Source organism: Sceloporus undulatus, chromosome 6, assembly GCF_019175285.1.
Source record: "Sceloporus undulatus isolate JIND9_A2432 ecotype Alabama chromosome 6, SceUnd_v1.1, whole genome shotgun sequence".
NCBI lineage: Eukaryota > Metazoa > Chordata > Lepidosauria > Squamata > Phrynosomatidae > Sceloporus > Sceloporus undulatus.
Genome location: NC_056527.1, coordinates 37,008,930 through 37,034,020, shown reverse-complemented (window position 1 = coordinate 37,034,020; position 25,091 = coordinate 37,008,930). Strand labels below are relative to the sequence as shown.

General features: G+C 40.2%; 1 protein-coding gene across 1 annotated transcript in view; it reads left to right on the top strand.

Moving 5' to 3' along the window:
- MEOX2 (mesenchyme homeobox 2) overlaps nt 1–19,130 on the top strand; it is an 88,369-nt gene extending 69,239 nt beyond the window's left edge. The window contains exon 3 of the mRNA XM_042475099.1: nt 17,790–19,130. Coding sequence (XP_042331033.1) covers nt 17,790–18,014 — 225 coding nt within the window. The 3' untranslated portion in view covers nt 18,015–19,130. The remainder of the gene's footprint in view (nt 1–17,789) is intronic.
- Nucleotides 19,131–25,091: the final 5,961 nt, after the last annotated feature.

Sequence of the window (25,091 nt, the reverse complement as noted above, 5' to 3'; positions counted from 1 at the left end):
ATTTGGTTTCTGAAATGGTGTCCGTTTCCTGCAGTTCTGGCCGTGGAATGTGAGATCCAGTCCCAGTGGAAATGTCTGTTGGAACTACTTGCAGGAGAGACTGTCAAATACAGTTTAAGCTGTGTATTCACACACGCAAACATGTTATTTTTCTCAATTTAAAGGAAAGTCATTATTTTGAGGAAAAGAGAACAGCCATAGTTTTTTTTCTTGTTTTTTTTTAAACGTGTCAGACTTGATCTTAAAGCACTGAGGTGAATTCACCATTGACAGATGTCTTGTGCAAATTTACACATTTTAAGGGGTGCCACCTGCATTGAAGTGAGCCCAAAGTTTGACCCTGACAGGAAAGAACTTTGATCAGGGTCTTACCTTTCTACTGTTGCCCTTCTCATGCTGAAATCCCACCTCTGTTCCTAGCGTACCATATTTTCTCTTTGAATAGTCTGACACCCTCCTCAGAATAAAACATACATGACTAGATATTTTTCCTTGGTGTCTGGTCTCAAGGAGATGTACAACCTGAGGTCATTTTTTCCTCAACCTATTTAAGCAACAGCTTAATCATCAGTCTGAGAGAGCTAAATACTAAAACCAAGTTGTCTACTAAGGGAAAGCAAACTGTGTTTTTACGCCAGTGAATAGATGTGCCTAGCAGATCAGTCTATAATTGCTGATTTAGAAATAGTTGCTGATGCTGTAAAAGCTCCCCTCACACAACCATATATATCTGTTTGAAAAATGCTGCTCATGTAAAGAACTATTGCAAGAATACTCTATGGCATTTAAGTTACAAACCTACTCACACTTATTTGGGAGCAAGCCAAATTGAGTAGTGCAGCATTTCTAAGTAGACACAGTATTGCAGTGTTGGGCTGAGAACTGTGTAGGTTTATCCAACAACTGCTTCTGTGTTAATTGTGTGCTGTTGTTGGTTTTAAAAGAAGCATGTACATAGAAATACAGTTGGCCCTCCATTTGCGTGGGGGATCCATTCCTGCCCCCCCCCCACATAGACTTGAATAGGTCATGCCCCCATGCGTGCAGCCCGGGTGCATTCGCCAGGCACACACCCCATTAGAATGAATATAGGTCACCCCCTCCATGCATAATCAAGGTCATGGATCTGAGATCCACCAGTTAAGAGGGGCGACTGTACTTGGATTTAGACCAGGGATGGACAACTGCATGGAGAGCAGGAGACAGTTCCTCCCCCACCCCCTGAGATCCCCCACAGGCTGCGTTCACCCATTCTGCCCCAAAAGTATCTTTGGCGCGTTACAGACCGCCCTTTTGGGGCGGCCTGTACCCACCCCTTTCCCTGACAGATCAGGGCCTCAGCTGCCACAGTGACAGCCCTGAGGCCCCAATCCGCTGCTTTTCCAGGCCACGGGAAGCGGCAAAAGGCCGCTTCCCACAGTCTGGAAAGGGGTGTCCTTGGGGATTCAAGCCCCAAGGACACCCCAACAGTGGCGAGGAAAGGAGAAAGCGGCCGCTCAGCCTCTTTCTCTTTTGTAAAGAGTGTAAAGGCTGCACCAGTGCCACAAACCCAGGAAGGAGCTCCGTTTTGGAGCTCCTTCCTGCACCGCAGAAAGGGCACCAGAGGTGCCCTTCTGCAGCACCAAGATATCACGTCCGCACCGCCCCGTTTGGAGGCGGTGCGGTCGTGACGTCCTAATGGTGGCACCCATGTAGAATGGGCGCTGCCATTTTGGACATACTGTGTACGTTCTAGGATCGGGGCGTCTGAAAGAGACGCCCCCGGGCAACGCTAGTACGTACATAGTACGTACTAAAAGACCCTTCTGGAAAGGGCCTTTGAATCAAAGAGTTCAGATCACAAGGGCCATCCAGTCCAAACCCCTGCCATGCAGGAACACACAATCATAGCACCTTTGACAGGTGGCCATCCAGCCTCTGTTTTAAAACCTCCAAAGAAGGAGACTCTGAGAGAATGTGTTCCACTGATAAATAGCTCTTACTGTCAGGAAGTTTCTCCTAATTTTGGGACCCTTTCACCAGTTTAGTTGCCCTCCCCTGAACATGCTCCAGCTTCTCAACATCCTTTTTGAATTGTGGTGCCCAGAAGTGGACACAGTATTCCAGGTTAGGCCTGACCAAAACAGAATAGAATGGCACTATTATTTCCCTCTAGACCCTATACTTCTATTAATGCAGCCTAAAACCGCATTGGACTTTTTAGCTACTGCATCACACTGTTGACTCATATTAAACTTGTGGTCTACTTGGACTCCTAGATCCCTTTCACATGTAGTCTTGTTAAGCCAGGTGTCCCCCATATCTATGCATTTCATTGTTTCTGCCTAAGTGCAGTACCTTACATTTCTCCCTGTTGGAATGCATGTTGTTAATTGTGGCCCAGCTTTCTAATGTATTATGGTCATTTTGAATTTTGATCCTCTCCTCTGGGGTATTAACTACTCCTCCTAACTTGATGTCATCTGCAAATCTGATAAGCTAGTACTTCAGTATTTAGCTCCATATCAGCCAAAATGACAATATAATATTGTGAAGTCGAAGGCTTTCAAGGTTGGCATCCATGGTTTTTTGTGGGGGTTTTGGGCTATGTGGCCATGTTCTAGAAAATTTTCTTCCTGACATTTTGCCAGCATCTGTGGCTGGCATCTTCAGAGAATGCTTTTTCCAGGCAAAGCATTCTCTGAAGATGCCAGCCACAGTTGCTGGTGAAACGTCAGGAAGAAAATTTTCTAGAACATGGCCTCATAGACCAAAAAACCCACAAAAAACAATGTAATATTGCTTTCAGTTGTAATTTTGGGTGATATGCAATTAAATAGAGGTGCTTTGGTAGATCGGATTTCTGGGGGTGTGGGAGGTCATTTTGGTGAAGGTTTCAGATGAAAACAACACTTTTTCAAAGAGAGAGAGAGCTTTAGAGATTATGGAGTGCTTTGAGAGCCAAGTGGGACTCATCAGCTGGCATCCCATTTATCTATTCAGTAAATTGTTTTAGGGTGAAGGTTTGAAGGGTGAGTCAATGTGTAGGTAAATCTTATTGAATCAATGGGTCTACTGTAGTCAAGTCTAACAATATGATTTATGCCACTTTTCCTTGGCCTAATTTAGCTAAACTTCTCTGACTGTCTAATATATATTAAGACAAGACAACCATTCAATTGATAATCCTTGTCTATGTAAAGAACTTTGGCTCTCTCTTGGAGAGAAAGACCAGTGCTTTGTTACTACCTGCCTGCCCCTTCCTTCCTTCCTTCCTTCCTTCCTTCCTTCCTTCTGCAGCTGTGGTAATGAAGTGATGGTCTGAATGATTTGTCACACATTGATCTCAGTACACCATCATCCAACTAATTTTAGAAGAGTTTGTTAGAGCATGCCAGATTGTGACCTTTATGAACTCTCATAACTGGCTTAGCATAGCATACTGCTATTTGGGATTGTGTAAGGGAGAGAAAGCAAGGTATAGAGAATGATAGACAAATATGGGGCAGCAATGCTGACCATAACACATAACAGAATTGGTATGGAAAGCATATGTGAAGATTCGAGGGGAGGGGACAAGAAGGGGACTGTTCAGTTGTCCAAAAACCGAAATGAGAATGATCCTCATGCCCCTCTGTCACCTCCCCCACATCTGTGACTAGAGCCAAGGACTGGTCCACCCCTAACTCACTAATTTCCTGTTTTTCCAAGCCAGGAGGGCAGGGAGCGATGCAGAGAGGAGGATCATCATTCTGGATAGTGTGTATACCATGATGACATAGCACTCATTATGGCCTGTTACAGACAGGCCCAAATAAAGCTGCTTCGGATCACTTTGGAAGTATGCTGTTTAAATGACACACACATTTTAAAAGGCCAGAAGCTGCACCAAAGCTGTGCTCTAGTCCTTAGGACTGGAACGTGGCTTTGGCATGGCCTCTGGCCTCTTAGGACACATGTATCATTTAAACAGTATACCTCTAAAGTGACCCGAAGCAGCTTTATTTTGGCCTGCCTGTACAGGCCCATAGTCATGAACCAGCTATCAGAACACAGGTGGTAAGGCTATAGATGTCCTATTCTCACATTGCACTAGTGTGCAGGGTGCCAGGAGTTCAGAAGTCAAAGCAGCAAGCAGGACCCAAAATCAAACAGTCCAAGATCATGAGCTATACATCATTTGCACAGTCCAGGGTAACAGATAAGAAGGTCATGAAACAATACTGGGTCATAAAACACAGAGTCAGAGTCACTATGAAGCAGGCCTCAGAAAGAAATCCAGTTTGTTTCCAGGAACCAAAAGGGGAAAAGCCCATGCCTTATAAATCAACCAACCCCGCACCACTTGCAGACCATATTTCAGGAGGGCACTTCCCTGCCTCATGCACATAGCCTCTCACTTGAGTCTGTTCCAGACACTGCAGCCTCTATTATTTCACCAATGTTGGAATTATCTCTTCAACCTCCTCCTCCTTCAGAGCACTCAAGTGGCTGTCAGAGTTTGTGGGAGAAGAGCACAGGTGTGGTAAGTCTGCTTCACCCTCTGAAGCTGAACTCTCTGGGAGGGGGGTATGTGCTTACAGGTGGGTCCACTTCATCCTCATAAACTGAATTATCAGTGGGAGGACATGCCAAAAGCCTCCCTGATCCTTGATGGTTTTCCTCTTGATGTCACACAAAGGTGGGCTGGGGAAGCCCCTTCTGATACAGCATATTTTATGCTCCCTGCAGGACCTCTACAAACATTGCATAGTTTTCAAAGACATCTGGCAATGGTGAGAAACTGGATTAAATTATTTCTTCTACTTTGTGAGAAAGGATAATTTAACATAGCATACCTACAAGATAGTGAAACAGCCAATCATATGGTCCACGCAATAGATTGATTGCCAAGAATTCAATAACACTTCCAAATGAAGTGTTAGATTTGAAACACTTTCAGACAGCAGCCATGGTAGCACCATCATCTAGACACAAAGCATCTATAATCTATTCTCTTGTTGGATGATGAGATATTTATTAACTCTTTGTCAGTCCAGAATGCCGAACCTTAGTAAATTATCTCAATGACATCTATCATGAGCATGGAGTACTAAATGTCTGCTTTGACACAACTGTTCAGCAGCCCATTTTCATCATGTAGGCCTATTTGAATGTGGGGCCATCAGCACAGGCCCTGTGCAGCTTGCAATGTGACAGTTGCAGATTCAGCACAGGTGGTCTGGTCTGGAAATATAAGTGAAGTGTCAATCTAACTTTATTCAAGTGACATTTATGTTAAAATAAAGTTTTTGATATTTTATATTATTAATGCAGTCAGTCCTCCCTATCCAGGGATTTGGCATCTATGGAGCCAACCATTCATGGCTTGAAAATATTTTTATAAAGTTCCAATAAGCAAACCTCGATTTTGCCATTTTATATAAGATAAACCATTTTACAATGGCATTGCATATATTGGGGCTTGAGCATCTACGGGTTTTGGTATCCATGTTGGGTCCTGGAACCGAACCACAGCAGATTCTAAGGGCCTGATGTCTATAATTGAAGATTTTTAACTACATTAACACAGTACAGACAAAAATTGAGGTGAGGTGGGGTGGGGGGAGAAAAAATAGGAAATAATGCAAAAAAAAAAAAAAAAAAAGAGAGAGAGAGAGAGAAAGAAGAAAAAAGAAAACATTTGTTTCCAACTTCCTTACCAATGGTTATAAATGATATACAATCTTATTGTCCTCACATAACAACAAATACTTCTACATTTTAGTTATTCCTACTAATTTTCAAAACCCACAATTAATATTTTTTCCTTCAGATCCCCATTTATATTTTAACTTTCTGTTCTTGCAAAACAGATAGAAAAACCATTAAAGATTCCCAATCCTTCATTAAAACTTCCCCAAAGAGAAGAAAAAGGAAAGGATTTTTTTCCTCTTAATAAGTTAGATAACTCCTCCTTATGAACAATTTTATTCTCCAGTCCTCTTACATTGAAATTGCTATCTTCTTCCATTAATAGCATTTCTTTGAGCAGGCTAATGACCCAGTGGGGAATGTCTACTGACTCAGGCTTCTGTGTCCACTTGCCATGATCCCATGGTGGCTAAGATGCCAAGATCAGAGATATTTGATCAGTCTAGTAAATCCTTGAGTCTCCCTTTATCAAGGGGGCACTTTTTTGCTGGTCCAAGGTTCCCTCTGACTGGTGATTATTGTGTCTAATGTCATCCCTGCAGCACAGAATTTACAAGGGACAACCTAGCACCACCATTCCAACCCAGCAACTCCTATAAATACTTTTAATTCTGTATAATTACACATTGCTGAACTTACTTGACATACAACATTTTGAAAGAAAATTTAGTATAGTTTGTTTAAATATGTATACATGTATGCATGCATTAAGATATTTATATTCCATCTATGATTGTGAGTTTTCAGAGTGGCTTACAAGTCAAACATTATGAGCATCTTCAAACAATTATAGATTAAAAAGATAGAATACAGACATACCTGTGAATAAAGCCTTTGATAATCGCCTTTTGACAAAGGGATGAAACAGATGGTCTCTTTGCAGTGGCTTCCTGGTGGCTTGGGTGCATGTCATTTAGATGAGACACACTCTGACGCTGTCTCCAAGCCGCTGTGAAGCCGCTCGTCTGACCACGTGGCAGGCAGCTTTGCGGAGCTCCGGCAGCATGGAGTTTATACACTGCACACCGCAGGAGAGTTGCAAAGCCATGGTGGCAGTGGAAAAGCCAGCTTTTTGCCAGCTCAAAAAGGAGCAGCATTTTGTCATCTTTTTTGGGGGGGGGGGGCAGCAAAAAGCTGGATTGGGGCTGCGGCATGCAGTTGCCTTGACCCCGATCCGGCTTTCTCTGGAATTGCAGGTTAAAGCAGCAGTAAAGACTAAAACAGTTAAAAACATATACATGTACAGTTTAAAAAATAATAAGCTTAGGCCTCAAAGACTTTAACAAAGAGCCTTTTTTTAAAAAAATACTACCATTTCTTTTTCAGATTCTAACACTTACTTTCTTTCTCATTATGTATTATGTCTTTTATGCAAACTACTTAACTGTTTTGGATATACAGGAACTCTGTTAAGTGTAGCATTAACAGGAATTTAAGAGAATTGGTTTTCAGAATTCACACCTCCTTCCTATTTCTAAAATGTAGCAGGATCATGTATCAGTTCCATTATTGACTCGTCACGAAATCCAAAGGAAGTTCAGATTTCATCTCCCTGAATTGGATCTCTGGAGGAAATAGCACATGAAACATCCTTCACAAGGTTGTTATATTTAGCACATGTGATAAAAGGAGCTCAATACTATTTCTATTTCAGAGTATGATAGGTTGCTCTTAATTATAAATTTAGAGGCAAGAATTTGACAGTCTAATGGTATTAAATGAAATACATAGGAGGCTGGATTTTAAGTAAGTAGCTTAAACCTGATAATAAAACTGGTATTTTAAAACCTGTTAACTAGGACTTTAAAAGTGACACATTTAAAATGCAAAAGAAAATATAGTTTTTTTCACTATGTATTAAATTTGCTTTTTATTGCATTAGCATTATGCTTCTTTTAACGATATGGACAGATGAGTTTATACTATATAGGATAATATAAATGGCTCAGAATAATGAGAGAAAACTAAATGACAGCCTATAACTTTTTTAAAAAAGGACACTAAGGCGTGTTATACACGCATCGAAGGGGCATATTAGGGTTAGAGAGGGGCATATTAGGGTTGAGAAGGGTGTCCCTTCCGGACGCCCCTCAACCCTAGTACGGACTGAGTCCGTACAAAATGGCGGCGCCCGTCTGTAACGCGCCTAAGCTAGGGAAGCAATTTCCACCCTCAAGGAAGTTATGGTGACTAAATCAGATTCTCTGGGTACTTCTTTTCTCTAAGGTGGGTTACAGACTGCCCGTTTGGGGCAGCCTGCACCCGCCCCTTTCCCCGGTGTATCGGGGCCTCAGCTGCCAGACTGGCAGCCTCTGAGGCCCCGATCCGCCGCTTTGCAGGCTGCGGGGAAGCGGCAAAAGGCCGCTTCCCTGCAGCCTGGAAAGGGGTGTCCTTGGGGCTTCAAGCCTCAAGGACACCCCGCGGCGGCAGGGAGGAGGAGGCTCCCTTGCATCGCTGGGCGCAGCCGTCTGAAGGCTGCGCCCAGCAACACAAAGCAGGAAGGAGCTCCAAAATGGAGCTCCTTCCGGGGTCACGCAAAGGGCGCACTATGCACCGCGGCGCAGCCTCAATACATCACAACCGCGGTGCCTCGTTTGGAGGCAGCAAGGCCATGACGTATTGATGGCGGCGGCCGTGTGGAACGGCCACCGCCATTTTGTGTGCATGGAGCACGTACTAGTGCGGAAGCACTGTCCCTTCCTAACTCTAGTACGCGCTCTGCGCGTACTTTAATGGTGGTCTAACCATTGTGGTCTAACCCGCCTAACATTGTGGTGAGCAAAATAGGCTCCAGATGATGAATTGCAGCTGCCAGCATTCTCAACAATTGACTATGCAAGTTAGGGATGATGGGAGTTGCAGTCCAACAACATCCAAAGGGCCATGATAGCTTGAAGCATTCCTTTTTGTGTGGAAGTGACTGGTAACCAGATTGTTTGAAGTGAGAGGTGCAAGGAATGAAGCAAAAATCCAAACTATCTACATAACAGAAAAATAAAGCATCCAAGAAAGTTACAAAAGGAAAGAGTTTCAAAAGAAAGACTGGCTTAAGCAGAAAACATTTTAAAATTCATATTTTGGATTCATTTTGATTTATATTAAGCAATAACATGGATGGTGCTTAACTTGAAAGATATACACATAGACATGATTACACAATACATTCTGTCATGAAACTGGTAGAAGCAATTTGTATTTGTATGGATTGTTTTAGAAGCCAGTGTGATTTAGTGTTTTGAGTTTTGGGCTATACTCTGGAGACTAGCATTCGAATTCCTGCTCTGTCATGGAAACCCACTGGGTGACCGCAGGGACATAGCCAGGATTTTGGGAAGGGGGGTCCAGACTAAGTGTCACCATTATAATGGGGCTTGGGTGCGGCAGTGTGGCAGCACGCACCATTCATTTTATCTAATGGAAAGGTGGGGTCCGGACCCCAAGAAACCCCCCCTTGGCTACATCCCTGGTGACCATGAGTCTCAGCCTTAGAGGAAGGCAATGGCAAACTGTCACTTAACAAATCTTGTCAAGAAAAATCACCATATGTCAGAGCCATCTTGAAGACACTTAACAATAGTTTCCTTTGCTGTAGGTTCTTCTAGAAACATGCATTTAGGCATGTTTAGAACAGAGATGGTTTAGAAAAGGGATGGGAATTATCTGGATTTCCATGCTGTTGGACTGCAATTCCTGACAGTAGTAAATAGTCATTGATGAGGAATGCTGGGACTTAATGTTCAGCAACATAAGGCTGGGGTGGAACCAGAATTTTCCATTTGGATCATTAGTCCTAACCAGACTAGATCCAATGAATCAATGGAACTTGGTAAATCAATGAATCTACTGTAGTTGACACTGACAACTGGATTTCTCTCATTGTCTCAATGTACTCCATTGATTATCCGTCCTTGAAAATTTTCAAAACAGTTCATGCTTTGAGTTGAACTTCCTACTTTGCACTTTTCAATCACTCTACAAATTAAAATTCTCTTATTCTTTGAAATGTTCGTGTTTGTTAATTTTACAGTGCAGTTCTTCAGTTATGTAAAGATGGACAAAAGTGCCATACAGGAAGATACAATTAAAGCACTCCCAACAGATGGCCATCCAGGCTCTGTTTAAAAACCTCCAAAGAAGAATACTCCACCACTCTCCAAGGCAGTTTGTTCCACTGTTGTATAGCTCTTATTGTCAGGAAGTTCTTTCTAATATGAAATCTCTTTTCCTGTAGCTTGATTCCATTGCTTCTTCTCCTAGTCTCTGGAGCAGCAGAAAATAAGCTTTCTCCATTCTCAATATGACATCCCTTCAAATATTTAAACATGGCTATCATGTCACCCTTACCCTTTTCTTCTCCAGGCTAAATAGATGCAGCTCCCTAAGTCACTCCTTGTAAGGCATGGTTTCTAGACCTTTCTTCAGGTGCTTTCTTCCTCTCTTAGGGTCCAGTATACATGGGCAGGAAGCAGTGTGGCGCCGCCAATTCTAGGGTTAAAGAGTGTGCAGCAACCACACGCTTTGGAACCCTAGGATGTGCCGCTGCTGCCATCATGCCAGCCTCCCATCCATACGAAGGCCGCCATGATGATGTACACGATGCATAGCATCTGCACGTCATGCACAGGAAGTGGCATCATAGGGATGCATCGCAGCCCTTATGACGCTGCTCTAGGCAGCTTCTTCCTGACTGCGTATTCTTCCCACATGGTTTGGCTGCTCCGGGAATGATATGCAGCAAAGAGGGGCGGCCTCTTTCCCTACCCATATGTACAGCCCTTAGACGAAGAGAGGATCAGAGGAAGAGAAAAGTTTTCTTTTCCCAGGAAGAGCAGGTCATCTAAGATCTTTATGAAGATTCTTCCTGCTGTTGGGGGCAGGGAAGTGAAAGAGTCTTTGGCGGGTTACAGACTGCCGAAAAGCAGCGGCCTGCACTCACCCCTTTCCCCACTGTATCGGGGCCTCAGCTGCCAGACCAGCAGCCTCTGTATTAAGCGCCCTCGCCTGGAGCGATGGCGTCACGTCTGCGCCGCCTCATTTGGAGGCGGCGTGTTCGTGACGCCATCATGGCGGCGGCCATGTGGAACAGCCGCTGCTATTTTGTGTGCACAGAGCGCGTACTAGGGTTAGGGGGTGCAGAAGCTCTGCGCGTACTTTAATGGCGGTCTGTAACCCGTCTATGTGTACATGATCTGCTTCTTTCCCTCTTCCCTCTCCATGTGACTGCATAAGAGACAAAAAAATGGAGATATGTGTATATGTGTAGTCAGTAGGAAGCAGTTTTCTCTCTTTATTTGTGGGTATATATCTTTGTGAGCTGAAGTGAAAGGAGGCACTCACAGCAACATACACTGTTTGTCCTCTCCATTGCTGGCAGTGGAGTCCTTAAACCACCCCCAAATGAGGTAGAGGTAGAAAAGTTGTCCACCCATGGTGTGTTGTAAGATGGTCTTTACTTCATATATTCTTATAGTCTTCATATATTATTTCTTCCTGATGAAGAAACACAATTGAGATTTTTCAGTGATGGATTCTGCATATTTGTATTTCAGACAGTGTAGTTTAAAAACTTGGTATAAATGTCTCCCTTTTAGTAGCCTGTACTTATTATTCTGCTTCCTGGAAAATACACAAGAATCTGTTGAATCAGACCACTAGTCCATTCATACTCTCCAACATTTCACAGATGAAAACTGGGACATATGTGGCCAAGCAACATCAGGGTGTGGTCAAGAAGCTAAAAGTTATTAGTATAGAAAAACGCACAAGCTAGGAGAGGCTGGAGCAGTTTACTTTTCCTTGAACCTACTGAGAAGAGCTATATTCTGCCCTCTCTATCCAGTACCACTGCTGACTCAACTGAGTGCAAACTACTTCCACACATTGAATTCAATGTGCACCAATTGAAGAAGGTTAAGGAAAGAGGAAGAAGTGGGAGAAGGAGAAAGGAACTGAGGACATCTTAAGAGCTGTTAGAAAAAGTGGGATAACAGGGGATTAACTGGGACTGTTGTTGTTGTGTACCTTCAAGTCATTTTTCACATGGCAACCCTAAGGCAAACCTATTGTAGGGTGTTGCTGGTAGGTTTCTTCAGAGGGGTTTTGCCATTTCCGTCATTTGAGGCTGTGAGAGTGTGACCTGCCTAAGGTCACCCAGTTGGTTTTTGTGCTTAGCTGTGGAATCGAACCCTGATCTCCAGTCATAGTCCAATGCTCATACCACTACACCAGGCTGGAGAGTATGTCTATCTAGAACAGTGTTATGTGTGCTTATCAGCAGAAACTCTCTAGGCCCAATTGCCTACGATTTAGAGGTTGAACCTTGCTACTGTACACATGAAACTTGTGTCCTCAGCTGTTGAGCTATGGCTTTTCCCTTACTCTTACTACATTGTAGGCATTTCATAATTAATCAAATGAATGAAACAGACTAGTGAAGCTCTTTCCACCAGTGCCCTTTAGCTTTGTCCTACTGAAAGTCACATCCATGAGTAACTAACATTTCTTTTTCACAGCCTAAGTCTCATAGAAATAAAAATGAAGACAAGCACTTTCAGAGAAAGAGGATGTCTCGTCTTACACAGACCAGTTCTTAATTTTGCCAGGAGGCGTCTAAATTTAGAGGGAGGCTCAGATGGTTTAACTTATGCTTTCTTCCAGGTCTTGCATGTATGTGCTAGCCAACCTAGATTCCCCTAGATTGACTTAGACTCCCTTAGGCTTACTCACTTCCTTAGACTCACAGGCACTTGCCAATTTACACCTCTTTTTACATATGACCTTTGCAATTTGGGCCTATTATGTTTCAAGCAGTTTTATCTATTTTTCCATTCTCCTTGCCATTCCTCTGCAATCTAAAATAAAAATACAATTACTCAAACATGCTTGTACTCTTATAGGCAGAAAGAAAACAAGAGCATTATTAGACTTGATCAGCTCAATTTTTTTTCCTTCAGTAGGATATTGCCATAAAGTGTCTTTGCTAAAGGGTTGTCTAGACTGCTATCCATTTCCATATCCTTATATCCTTAGAGTTTTTTTTTTTTGTGTTACTACTTTTTTTCCTTCATAAAAGTGAATTCAGCTATCCTGTCTTTAGCCACCCTGCGCTTGCCAGCAATTACAGATCAGCTCAGGCAATGTAGTACCAGGCTATGCTGTAGTAAAAGTGAATATTTTACATGTTTAGATTAATTTTTATTCTTTGCTTTATTTTTACCTTGCTTTTACTAGCTTGCTGTCCTAAATTTCTTTTCTTCCCTTATCCTGTGAATACATTTCTCTCTCTCTTTTTCTTTGTGTCTCACACACATACATATACACACATATATGTATGAAAACCTTACTGCTCTATTCAGGCAACTACTGAAGGGAAAAAAATCACAAATATATATGTGTTCCTTCTTACCTTGTCATTTTTTAAACTTCCTAAACTGAATACATGTGCCTCCTTCATAAAAGAGCCATCATAAATGAGCCTTCATAAATGGGTTCACCACTTGGCTACTATCCACAGACCTGAATTACCTGGAGTTAAATAGGCATCAGGCTATTCTATTTGTATGCATGGAGTCAAGCATCCCCACATCAAATATAGGTTGATTCTAATTATTGTGCATATAGGTTTCTGTGCATCAAACTTAAACTTTGCTGGTCTGTGCCACTCCTAGATTTCTTTCTACTCAGGAGTATTAAGGTTTTATGGTCCTTGTGTATAGGACCCGTTTCCCCCTTAGATTTATTAGACATTGTTCACAAACTCTATAGAGCTGTTCACTACCACCATATTTTGACATAATAACTGACCCCTTGTACTTCTTTCTTGCATGAAAACATTGGATAGCCTTACTGTTATTCTTTGTTCTGATTTGTTGTTTTTTGCAATTCTTGACAGAACAAGGGAATATAATGATGATAGTGAGGTATGTCATTAAATAAAAAAAAATTAATTGTGATTTGCCTAAGGATTTTGTCAGGATAAAATAAATATATCACTGTTTATGTATCTATTGCCATTTGAAAGAGATACATTGCCAAAATGGGAAATGAAGGCAAGAGATGGGCTTAAAGATAAGTATTGTAATTATGTTGAAACAATCTGTAGCATGAAAAACAGCTAGCAAAGCAAACAGGGCAGGCCTTGAGGTCATTCCTTTTGATCAATTTTAATTTGAATATTTCAACTCTTAGGTAAACATCAGGCAAAGCCCTATTTTTTCCTGGCATGAACAAATTCCCAGTCAAGGTACTTGGGAAAGGTCCTGGCTGGTGGGTCATAATGAGGTTGACTAGCCCTTCTTGTGAGCTGCTTTTCAGATGCTCAAGGCCACACTTTCAACAGAAACCTTCTATTACTTGATAGCTGTGCGGATCCCCCCAGGTGGACAAATACGTCATCACTGGATGCACCAAAGTGGTCACCAAGAAGCCCAAATATACTGACTTTGGTCCTCATTTTGGGTGCCTCTACATTGTAGAAATAATGCCATTTGACACTGTTGCTCCTTCCTATGCAATCCTAGGATTTGTAGTTTAACAAGGTATTTCACCTTCCCTGCCAAAGACTGCTGGTACCTCACAGAACAACAATTCCCAGGATTCTGTCAGATGGCATCAAATTGCATTATTTCTACAGTGTAGATGCACCCTTTGTGTAACAGAAGGAACCAGGTACACTTGGCATTCCTTTCTCCTCTTGCTGGCTACAAAGTCATGCAGGTTCAGTTAAAAACACATTATAGTCTCTATTAGATTCAATGAACACTACCAGAACAGTAACAGGTGGGACGTCTGAATGCAGCTATGACAATAGCTGACCCTTCATATTTGGTTCTTCTGTGTTCATTTTGGATAAGTGTGCTGTCATTCTCTGTTGTTGTTCACTGTTTTTCCCAATACATGCTTGAATAAAGTAATAACCCCCCCCCCCAAAATATTGCCAGTATGATATTATTACTATGTGAGGTATCATACATGAATGTTTTAATCATTACTTGTTTTGCCGTTTCTTGAAGATAAAATGTACATTCATGCACACATTCCCCCAAGCAACATTTGACAAAATGTCCTCAATTAAGGTCTTTAATCGTGTCATTTGTATATCATTTGTGTAGCACATAGTTTGAACCATTGTGTACCCGGTGTGTGCAGTCGTATTTTGGCCAAAGATATTTAGAAGGTTCTTATGGGCACTCTCAGAAGTTCTCTACTCCATCTTCCCTCGGTAATGTTTCCAATGTTACATTGCTCTAAACTCTCCCATCATTACTTCTGATAAATATCTAAGATATAAACGGCCTATATTATTTTTATGCATATGTGTGGTCTAAGATAATCCTTATTTGAAAAAAATATGATAGTATTTTATAGAGAAATAGACCAATCCATAGCTGAATTCATTGCTGAACTCACTGGATTTGTATCAGAATAATCTTCCCAAGCATTATAGCTTAATATAGTATTTGGCATTAGCAACATGCCGTGATTTTACTAGGGGAAATTCATTGTGAAAAGTGACACATATAATTTACCACAAAGAACTGCATGTAGAGTACAAACATTATGAGCCCTTTGACATTGTTTTTGTGAAAGCTTTTGACAGATAGCATAACAGTATTTCCTAACATCAGAGCAGCTCACAATAAATACTTTCCTCCTTGTATTAAGTTTATTTTACTAGCTTGCGTTTTGGCTCTGATGAGTTGTCTCAAAGAAAGGATGTGCTGGGTAAGGTTTGGAAGTTATAACTAATGCAGAATCACCTTAACACTATTTCTAGATACAGTACTCAAATTTAGTTTTGGAACCATAGCAATATAAAAACAAAACAAGGCATCATTCAGAACTTTCCATTATTTTTCAGGACAAGAATAGACTTTGAAAAATAAGATAAAAAGAAATCCATCACAGTTAATTTCCAACCCACCACCCCCCCTTTTTTTTTTTTTGCTGTGTAAAGGCATATGAATATTGATGATGCAGAAACATTTTGCTTCTAATACTTCAATACTTATTATACTAATAATATATTCTGTTGTGGAAATTCTTTGGTGTCTGTTTTTATAGTTCTGAAACTTCTCCGTTCCCCAGTTTTCCATGATCTTGATGGCTTTATCCAGCTTTCATTTCAGAATGCCACATTTTGAATGTTCTAAGTCTGCAATAAGCATAATATGCATTATAGAAAAATAGTGCTGAAATGGTCCAATATTTTATAGCAGTGGTGAGCCAATATGTCACATGTTGAATGCTGGTAAAACTAATATTAATAATGGTACATTGTTTAACACTGGCAGAAGACCCTATATAGCCTGTTAGATTTTTTTTTCATTCAGTGCTAAAAATGAATCACATACATTTTATAAGTACTTGCTAATATATAGGGCTGTTACGAGAAAGGAATGTCTGCTGACCACGTAGAAGTTATAAAGGTACAAGTAGAAACCCACAAAAATTCACATAAAGCTTTCTTCAGATTGTCTTCTTTGAAATTCAGTCTTCCTATGACACAGCTATGCTTCTGGGCAAGAGAACCTCAGAAATATGGAAGAGGTGGGACATGTAGATTGCAAATTTATTCTCAGTGTTTCACATCTGAAATATTATGTGCAAATTGAAAATGGCTCCTGGAATGCTGGGCCTCAGCAAATTATTTCTTTTGCCTTGACCTAGGTTGGCTATTTATACATCTCCCCTTTCTCAAAAGAAGAAACAAACACACAAGTCCTGGTTTGCAGGGAAAGACAGAGGATAAATAATGTAATAAATGGATAAAAGGAAACATATCACAAGAATGAGGGCAGAGATTTGCATAAAATATGTGTATATTAGTAGGTGCCTTTTTATATTAAAAGAGAGATTAGTAGATGCCCTTCTAAGGTTAACTTTTTTAAAAGCATACATATTGCCATAGTCTGGGAGAATCTGACACAGATGATCTGTTTGCCTCCTCTGTCTATATAGGTATTGTTGGAGTTGACATATAAAACCCATTCCATTGTTTCTTATACATTCTTTTAGTACACACTCATTTTCTCAATTTTACATTGGCACTTCCCTTTTTTTAACCTAGTTCATAATAACATCTTTTCTTTATTTTCCCTGATGTCAGAATTAAAAAAACCATAAATTTTCTGAATAGTTTCTCTAGTTAGTTATTTGTACCCTTTCTTGTTTCTCACCAATTGGATTGCATGTATTGGTCAGACCAAAGAACGGCGATACTACAGTAATTGCAACCTTTAGCAGTTGGTTATAACTTTACAAGTAATAAAATTAGAGATTAGTTTGTTTTTTTAAAAAAGAAGAAGAAGACATGATTGCAAATTTAGGGAGGTTAAAGTCTCATCAGAGGTTGGGGTGTATGTGTTATGCCATCTGCATCTCTGTACTTCTAACACACCGCAATGGTCAGAGTTAGCATCAGCATATAATGGCCCTGGACAGCTGGCCCTGAGTGCAACATACTTACATGGTTGTGGCAATAACATATAGCCATTCCAATTCCCCACAGTTTCTGAGATTATGACATTATTGTCATCATTGCAATAAATTAAATTGCTCACCATCACCCTCTAGTAAGACAGAGGTCAAAGGCCAACTAATATTAGATGGGTCTGCGCAGGACTACATTTTACCACCAATCTGGCTGTAACTTCTTTTCTTTCTGTCAATTGTGCTGGCAAACCATGTGCCATGATATTAATAAAATGACATATATTTAAATGAGTTTAAAATGGGGGAGTGGTAATGAGAGCCAGAGTAGTTGTTGAGTGTTCAGCTACATCTCTGGAGACCAGGGTTCAATTCCCAGCTCGGCCATGAAACTCACATGTCACATGCTCTCAGCCACAGGGGAAGGCAATAGCAAGCCTCCTTTGAACAAATCTTGTCAAGGAAACCTCATGAAAGGGTCACCTTTGGGTCACTCTAAGTCAGAAATGACTTGAAGGCACACAACAAGAACAACAACAACAGCAATAACATGGGAGAAATGAACACCAGCCTTTATTTTTTTCCTCTATGAGTGAGGGCACTCCTGTGGGATTTATTAGGAGTGGTGTGACTGCTTTTCAATGTTCCACGCACTTCCAGTGACTCTGTTTTGTTTTGATTCAAAGGTAAAAGTTTGGTTCCAGAACAGACGGATGAAATGGAAGCGGGTAAAAGGAGGGCAGCAAGGTGCTGCTGCCAGAGAAAAGGAACTGGTGAATGTGAAAAAGGGCACATTGCTCCCCTCGGAGCTTTCCGGAATTGGCGCAGCTGGCCTTCAGCACACGGGGGACTCATTAGCAAATGACGACAGCCATGACAGTGACCACAGCTCTGAGCATGCACACTTATGATAAAATACGACGGAATCACAACTCTGTTCTCAGGAAAGACATGCTAATGCAGCAAGCCTTACATGGACATTGTTGACATATGCAAGTGACTATCAGGCAATTAAACATATATATCTATATTCTTGGACTTTATCGGTTCTGCTACTCTCAGATTCTTTTTTTGAAAAACACAAATTCTGTAAGTGTCACACCTTAAATGTGCCTTGTGAGCAGGAGCAGAAGACAAGCTGCGTTTTGAACATTCCAGATTTCTCTGTCATTTCAATGACAACAGGCAGGTATTTTTTGCTTTAGCTTGCACTGAAAGACGCTCTCAACAAATTTAATATACTGAAAGGGGAAATAGCACAGTGCCAACAGAAACACTGTGTAGTGGATATGAAATGTATTTTAACTCTGTATATATCTACTTTACAGCCTTTTTACTTTTCACTCGTTTTTAGCAATGCATTCATATTAGCTAATGGCAATACTCACTCATGAGAATAAATGGCAATTTTTTTGTCTCTCTAATTTTGTTTTGTGTCCCAGAGATATATGATAAAGCAGACCATAGTGTTCAGAGTATGAATGATCCAAAGAGAGTCTGCTAGGGAAAAACCTTATACCACAGACAAAACAAATCTTATGTTGCATTTACTATCAACTGCTGCTAATAGGAAATTATTAAAACTTGCTCCTCAATTTTTCTTACCTTATAACAACTTTTTAAAAAATAGGATCATACCTGTCAGGAAAATAAAAAGCCAACCATCCATTCATATTTAGAATTTATTAACAAGACCTAGATGCATATGACTGTAGCTGCTAGTCACAATCCATTTACTTTAGAGTATCTATGCTCTTGAAGCCACTGGGCTGTGGGTAGCAGTTTGCATTATCATTTGGAAGATGTTTCTGCTTTCAACAAATTAATTTAATATTCAGGAATTAATGCCACATTTTTAAAATATAAGGCTATGTTTATTGCCTCTGTTAGTGGTTAAATTTATTAAAGATAGCTCTGTATACACCATGCAAAGGTCAAGACATTTCTCCATGTTTTTCCAAGCTTTTGTGTACATACAGTGAGATAATAAAACCAAAAGTTACACAAAACAGTGATTGTACTTTGTAAAGGAAATGTTTAATAAATGATCCTTTTGAAATAATCCTTGTTCTCCTTTGTAGTTTTCATAGGCGACTCAAAATATTAGAACTGTAACTTGTTCTAAAATCGAACCCGTGTTTGATTTAGATATTACAAATTGAGCTTTCCATGCTGGATGAGGCTTCTACTCTGGTACATTGGGGAAATTCTTTCCTCTAGCAGGAAAAAGCATTCCACAGCTAAAGAAATCTTCAGCCAAGAACAACAAGAACCACACTAAACCATTTCCCCAGATTGCAAGCAAATATTAAATGGATATTTTTGTTGCACCATACTGGTGGAAATGGAGAGAAAATGGCTAGGTAATTGTACATTGCAAATTAGTGACATTTAAGATAGAAAAACAATCCAACTCATACAAGAGAAAGACATTTTAATAAACAACCCCATCATTTATTATCATTTATTAACTTTGGTAATATCACATTGTAAACATTGCACAGGCTAAATCTCCCTTAGCCACAATGGTTGGGACCAGCAGTATTTTTGATTTTTTAAAAATATTTGCATATACTTAAGAGATATATTGGAGATGGGATCCAAGTCTAAACACTAAATTCATTCATGTTTCTTACATACCTTAAACAGGTAGCCTGAAGGTACTTTTATAGACAAAAGTTTTACTAATGTTATGCATGAAACAAAGTTAGTGTACACTGAACCATCACAATGCAAAACTGTCATTATCTCAGCCTCCCACATGGACAATTTTGAATGTTGGAGTATTTTGGATTCCAGAATTCTAGATAAGGGATAGTTATATAAAATGTATGTTCTACCTTTACACCATGTAGAGATGCTTGGTCCACATTTTTACACAAAATGTGTGAAAATGTTAAGGCTCAAGAATTCTGTAAAAAAAAAGGAGGAAAATTTACATAGAAAATGATATTTTTTGGGAAAATTGCCTACACAATATGTATATTTAGGGAAACTAAATTTACAAGGTATTAAAATGTATAGACTGTTTTAGAAGCTGTATAAAATGGATTTATGATTGAAAATAAGAAAGAGACAGTGTGATGTAGTAACTATGACTCTGGAGACCAAGCTTTCAGCAAGTCACGTTCTCTCAGCTTCAGAGGAAGACAAAGGTGAACCCCCCTCTGAAAAAATCTTGCCAAGAAAATCCCATAATAGAGTTGCTTTAGGGTTTCCAAAAGTTGGAAACAACAACAATAAGCAAGGCACACAACAACAACAATAAGCAAGACTGACATAGACTTAACTATTTTTAGGAACTGACGGTATTGTTCAAACAAGGTGCATCTACACCGTAGAAATAATAATGTAATTTGACTCTACTTTAAATGATGTAGCTCCATCTTACAGAATCCTATGATTTATAGTTTTGTAATCTTTGATAGAGAAGGCTAAAGACCCGGTAAAACTGAAAATCACAGAATTCCATAGGCTGGAGCTAAAGCACTTAAAACACTGTCAAACTGCATTATTTCTACAGTGTAGATGCACCCACAGTCAAATTATTTGACATCCAGTAATAAGTCTAACAAAATAATTTATCTTATTTAAAAAATGAGCCATAATGTTGCTTTAGATAATACTTTTTAAACCTCAAATTTACTTTCACACATTTCACTTTGAACCCAGTAAGCCTCTGCAAAGGCTTACAGAGCTAAGACAAGAAACTTGGCTGTTCCAGCTGTAATATATTTGTTAAGATCAATCAGTAAAACACAGAAGGATATACTTAGGTTTAAGTCTATTATAAATATTACTGTCAAAAATGAAATATTCACTGTCTGTAGTATACAGTGTGCCATACTGCTTTTAGCATTGGACTATGACCCTGGAAATCAAATCCTTGCTCGGCCATGGAAACCCACTGAGTGACCTTGGGCTAGTCACACTCTCTCAGTTTCAGAGGATGGCAGTAGCAAACCCCGTTCCAAAAAAATCTTGCCAAAATAATCCCATGATAGGTTTGCCTTTGGGTTGCCATAAGTCAGAAATGACTTGAAGACACACAACAACAACATGGTATACAGAGGGTAACTGAGACAAACTGTTCTTAGGGATGCCAAAAGGAGAATGTTTAACTGTGTGCCCCAAAAGTATGTTTCCATTTTAAAATAAAATAGAATAAATCAACTAGATGAAAGCCAGTGTGACCTAACAGTTTGAGTATTGGACTAGGACTCTGGGAGACTAGAGTTCAAATCCCTCCTCAGCCATAGAAATCTACTGGGTGAACTTAGAAATCTATAAGGCTTACTCTCTCAGTCTCAGATGGGAACAAGGGCAAATTGAACAAATCATGACAATAAAATCCCATGATAGAGTTGCCTTAAGGACACCACAAACTGGAAATGACTTGGAAGCATAACACAACAACAAAAACAACTGGATGTCTTGAGGATGTAACATAGAGGATTTAAATAGGCATACAGTTTGTTTTACAGGTGGAGAAATCTCTTTTTGGGACTGTATCTCCATTAAAGCTCATAGAATGTACTTTTTTTCCCCTCCGTAGTATGCTACTGGAGACACCAAACCAGTATTGGAAGCAAAGCCACTGTAATAAGACAGACTCAGCCTGTGCCACACTGCAGAATTAGCATCAGCATCTAGAAAAGCACATGTTCTCCATCTCTGCTGTGGAACAATGTGTACCGCATAGTAAGAGAGGAGCTGAAATACAGCTGAAAGTCATTTCTTAGCTTATAGCTTCAGTATCAAAGTGATGGTGAATCCATTCTGGGTTTCCGTCTGAACTTTACATAATAGTGCTTCATAAATAGTTTCAGCACCATCATAATTCCTTTAAAGTTCATAGTGAAACTTGGAGTGGATTCACCCCACTTACCTCAGAACTACCAGCTTCTACTGGATGCATATCTCTCCTGGTACAAATAGCAACTGCCAGGATCACAGCAGTGGTTCACATGTTCTTCCACCCCACCTCAATGTCTCTATCTGCATAGACTCCATAGCTGCTATTTATTTATTTTAAAACTATGATAATTTAATTGTCAATTTATTGTTTACCATTCATCTACCTATATAGTTAATTTCAACCATAGAGTAGCCATTGAATCAACTGAGTTACCCTACATGTTGATTCTCCATTCAACAAATGATTTAGTGAGTCTGCTCTAGGTGGGACTAAACAACAGGATGCAGACACTATATCTGCTTTTCTCACTTATTGCCCAAATGAAAGCAAAACTGAGACCAGACCAGGAAATAATAGCCAGTATTCTATACCAGCTATTTAGTTATACAGTAGCGTCTCGATTATCCAACCTTCGATTATCCAACATTCCGGATTATCCAACATCGCTGCTCAGTGATTTCTTTACATTTTCAGAGGACTGAACTGTTTATACAGTACATATTGTACATCACAATGTTGATCAGTGATTTCTTTACATTTTTAGAGGACTGTTTATACATTACAATGTTATTCCTATAACATTACTGCAACATTACTTTTACTGTTACTGCAATAAAACTTCAATACGTTTGCAATTCATAGTGATTTCAAGGCTTTTCTTGGACCCTCCAGATTATCCAACATTTTTGGCTATCCAACTATCAGCCCGCCCGTTTATGTCAGATAATCGAGACTCTACTGTACTTAAGTAAGGTCTCTTGGCCTGATCCTCTCAAACCTGATGGTACTGTCATTCACCCATGCTCCATTCACTGACAATAGCTAACACCCAGTAAAATAGGTTGGAGGGGGAGTTATGATCATGTTGATAGCCTAACAATATGACTAAGTAGTGATCATGATCATGGAACAGTTACTTAGATTTACTCATCTGTAACTGTTCTGTATCAGTGATTGCTATTTAGTCATGATTGTGACACCATTTCTATTAACATAACTCCCCACCCCCGCCCATCCCATCTACTTTAATGGGCATCAGTTGCATGGGGAGATTCTACTTGCAATTGGAACATGGGTGAATTATGTTTTTGTCATGTTTGGGGGAGCTGGGTCAAGAGAGACTGATATACAATACTAGCCAGTGTAATGAGACCAGATTTTTTCCTGCATGGCCACTAAGCTTACAGCAAAATAATCTGCACTCTATATAGTTTTGGAACAGGCACAGCTCTGCTCTAGGCAGGACTAACATTATATTTATCCTTTGGTCCAATCTTAATCTAACCAGGAAGCAAAAACTACGACCTGCAGGGACACCAAATAAACCAGTATGTCGGTTGCAGGTTCAGCCTGTCAATAGCTGTAACAAGTAGACATGCTTTCATGCAGTATTTGTAACACAGGAAAAAAACAGTCTAAGTCAAGAGCAAAAAATTAGTCCCAGGCTGAATTCCTTTGCTGTTGTCCAGTTACTTCTCTTAGGTCGATATGTATTTTGGAGCTTTACAAACAAATTTGTATATATACAATTTGTGCTCAGATTGTGATGCTGGTAATAACCTCATCTCTGTGTAAAAGACTTAAGGAGCTCACCTAAATGAATTCTGCATACAATTAGAAAATGTATGTATATACATATTTGTGTTTTTATTTTTTTTAAAGAATATATTTTCAGGGATCACTGAGGATAAACACACAATGTGGTCCTGAAAGCAGCTACTAACTTCAGAAGTCATGGCTGAATGAGATGTTTGCAATGGAGTTAAAACAGAGAAAGGGGGTGGGGAGGTGTGATCTGAGACACAGTTACTTCACAAAGGCTCAAGAGTTCCATCTGGATGACCTTTCCCCTTTGTTGTTCCTTCAATTGCCTTGTGCCTCTCTGGGGACCCACTAAGTTTATAGGCGAACTCCACGTGTTCCATCGTAATCTCAGGGAAGACCACAAAAAAGAAATCTATCCCCCTGGGTGATAAGTCTCCATCTTATTTACAGGAAGTTTTCCATCTGGAGATGGAATTATTGTCACATAAGTAGGCACAAAAAGGCTGCACTGTTGGCGTGCTTGTTTTCTTCTAATACAGCTATTAAAGCTTGAAATATTCACCAGCATGTTTTGTCCGTTCTCTCCCCGCCCTGCTTTATGTGCATATTAAAGCTTGAAACACTGCACTGCCAAAACCATGCAGTTTGACACTGTTTTTACTGCCATGGCTCTATGCTATTGAATCCCGGGATTTGTAGTTTGTTGTGGCACCTGACTCTCTGACACAGAAGGCTAAATATTTCATGAAACTACAACTCCAAGAATTCCATAGTATTGAGCAATGGCAGTTAAAGCGGTATCAAATTGCTTTATTTCTGCAATGCAGATCCAGCCCCTTTCTGGCTGCAAGTGTCATTATCTCCCAGCCAGGATAGCCACAGATCTCTGGGAGCTGTAGCCCCCAAAGGAACTTTTCTAAGCACACATGCACACAAATTCATACAGAGAAATAAGTGAGAGAGTTATGGAAAACAAGGAGAAAAATAGCTTCAATGATAATAATAATAATAATAATACCACCTTGCCTAATATCTACTCAGAATGAAGATCAATTGAGTTCGAGGTGGTTTACTCCACACTTGGCAGGTAGAGGATTATTGACAGTCTCTTGCTTTAAATGGCTGAATACAAATAATTGAAGAAATTACACAAATAAATGAACAAATATCAGAAGGGCGGCTAAATGCTGCCCCTGTTTACCCCTGGTCGGTGCCACAGGAGCTGCATGCTCTGAGAAAGAAGCTGCTCTGAGCATCTTCCTCAGTGGGACATCACAGGCATGCTCACAAGCCATGATGACACCCCTTCTGGCCAGCGCCATTTGGGTGCTGCGCCACCCATGCGTCATCATGGCACACGTAATATGGATGGGCACGTGCCATGATGGCGGTGGGGTGGCAGAACTAAGGCTGGCAAAAAGTGCCAGTCTGTACTGCCTCAAAGTTTCTGACTTCCACTTGCATAATTTCAATTGCTCATGAAACTTTCCCTTGACAGGCTTTAAAAAAAATGTTGTTGGACTTT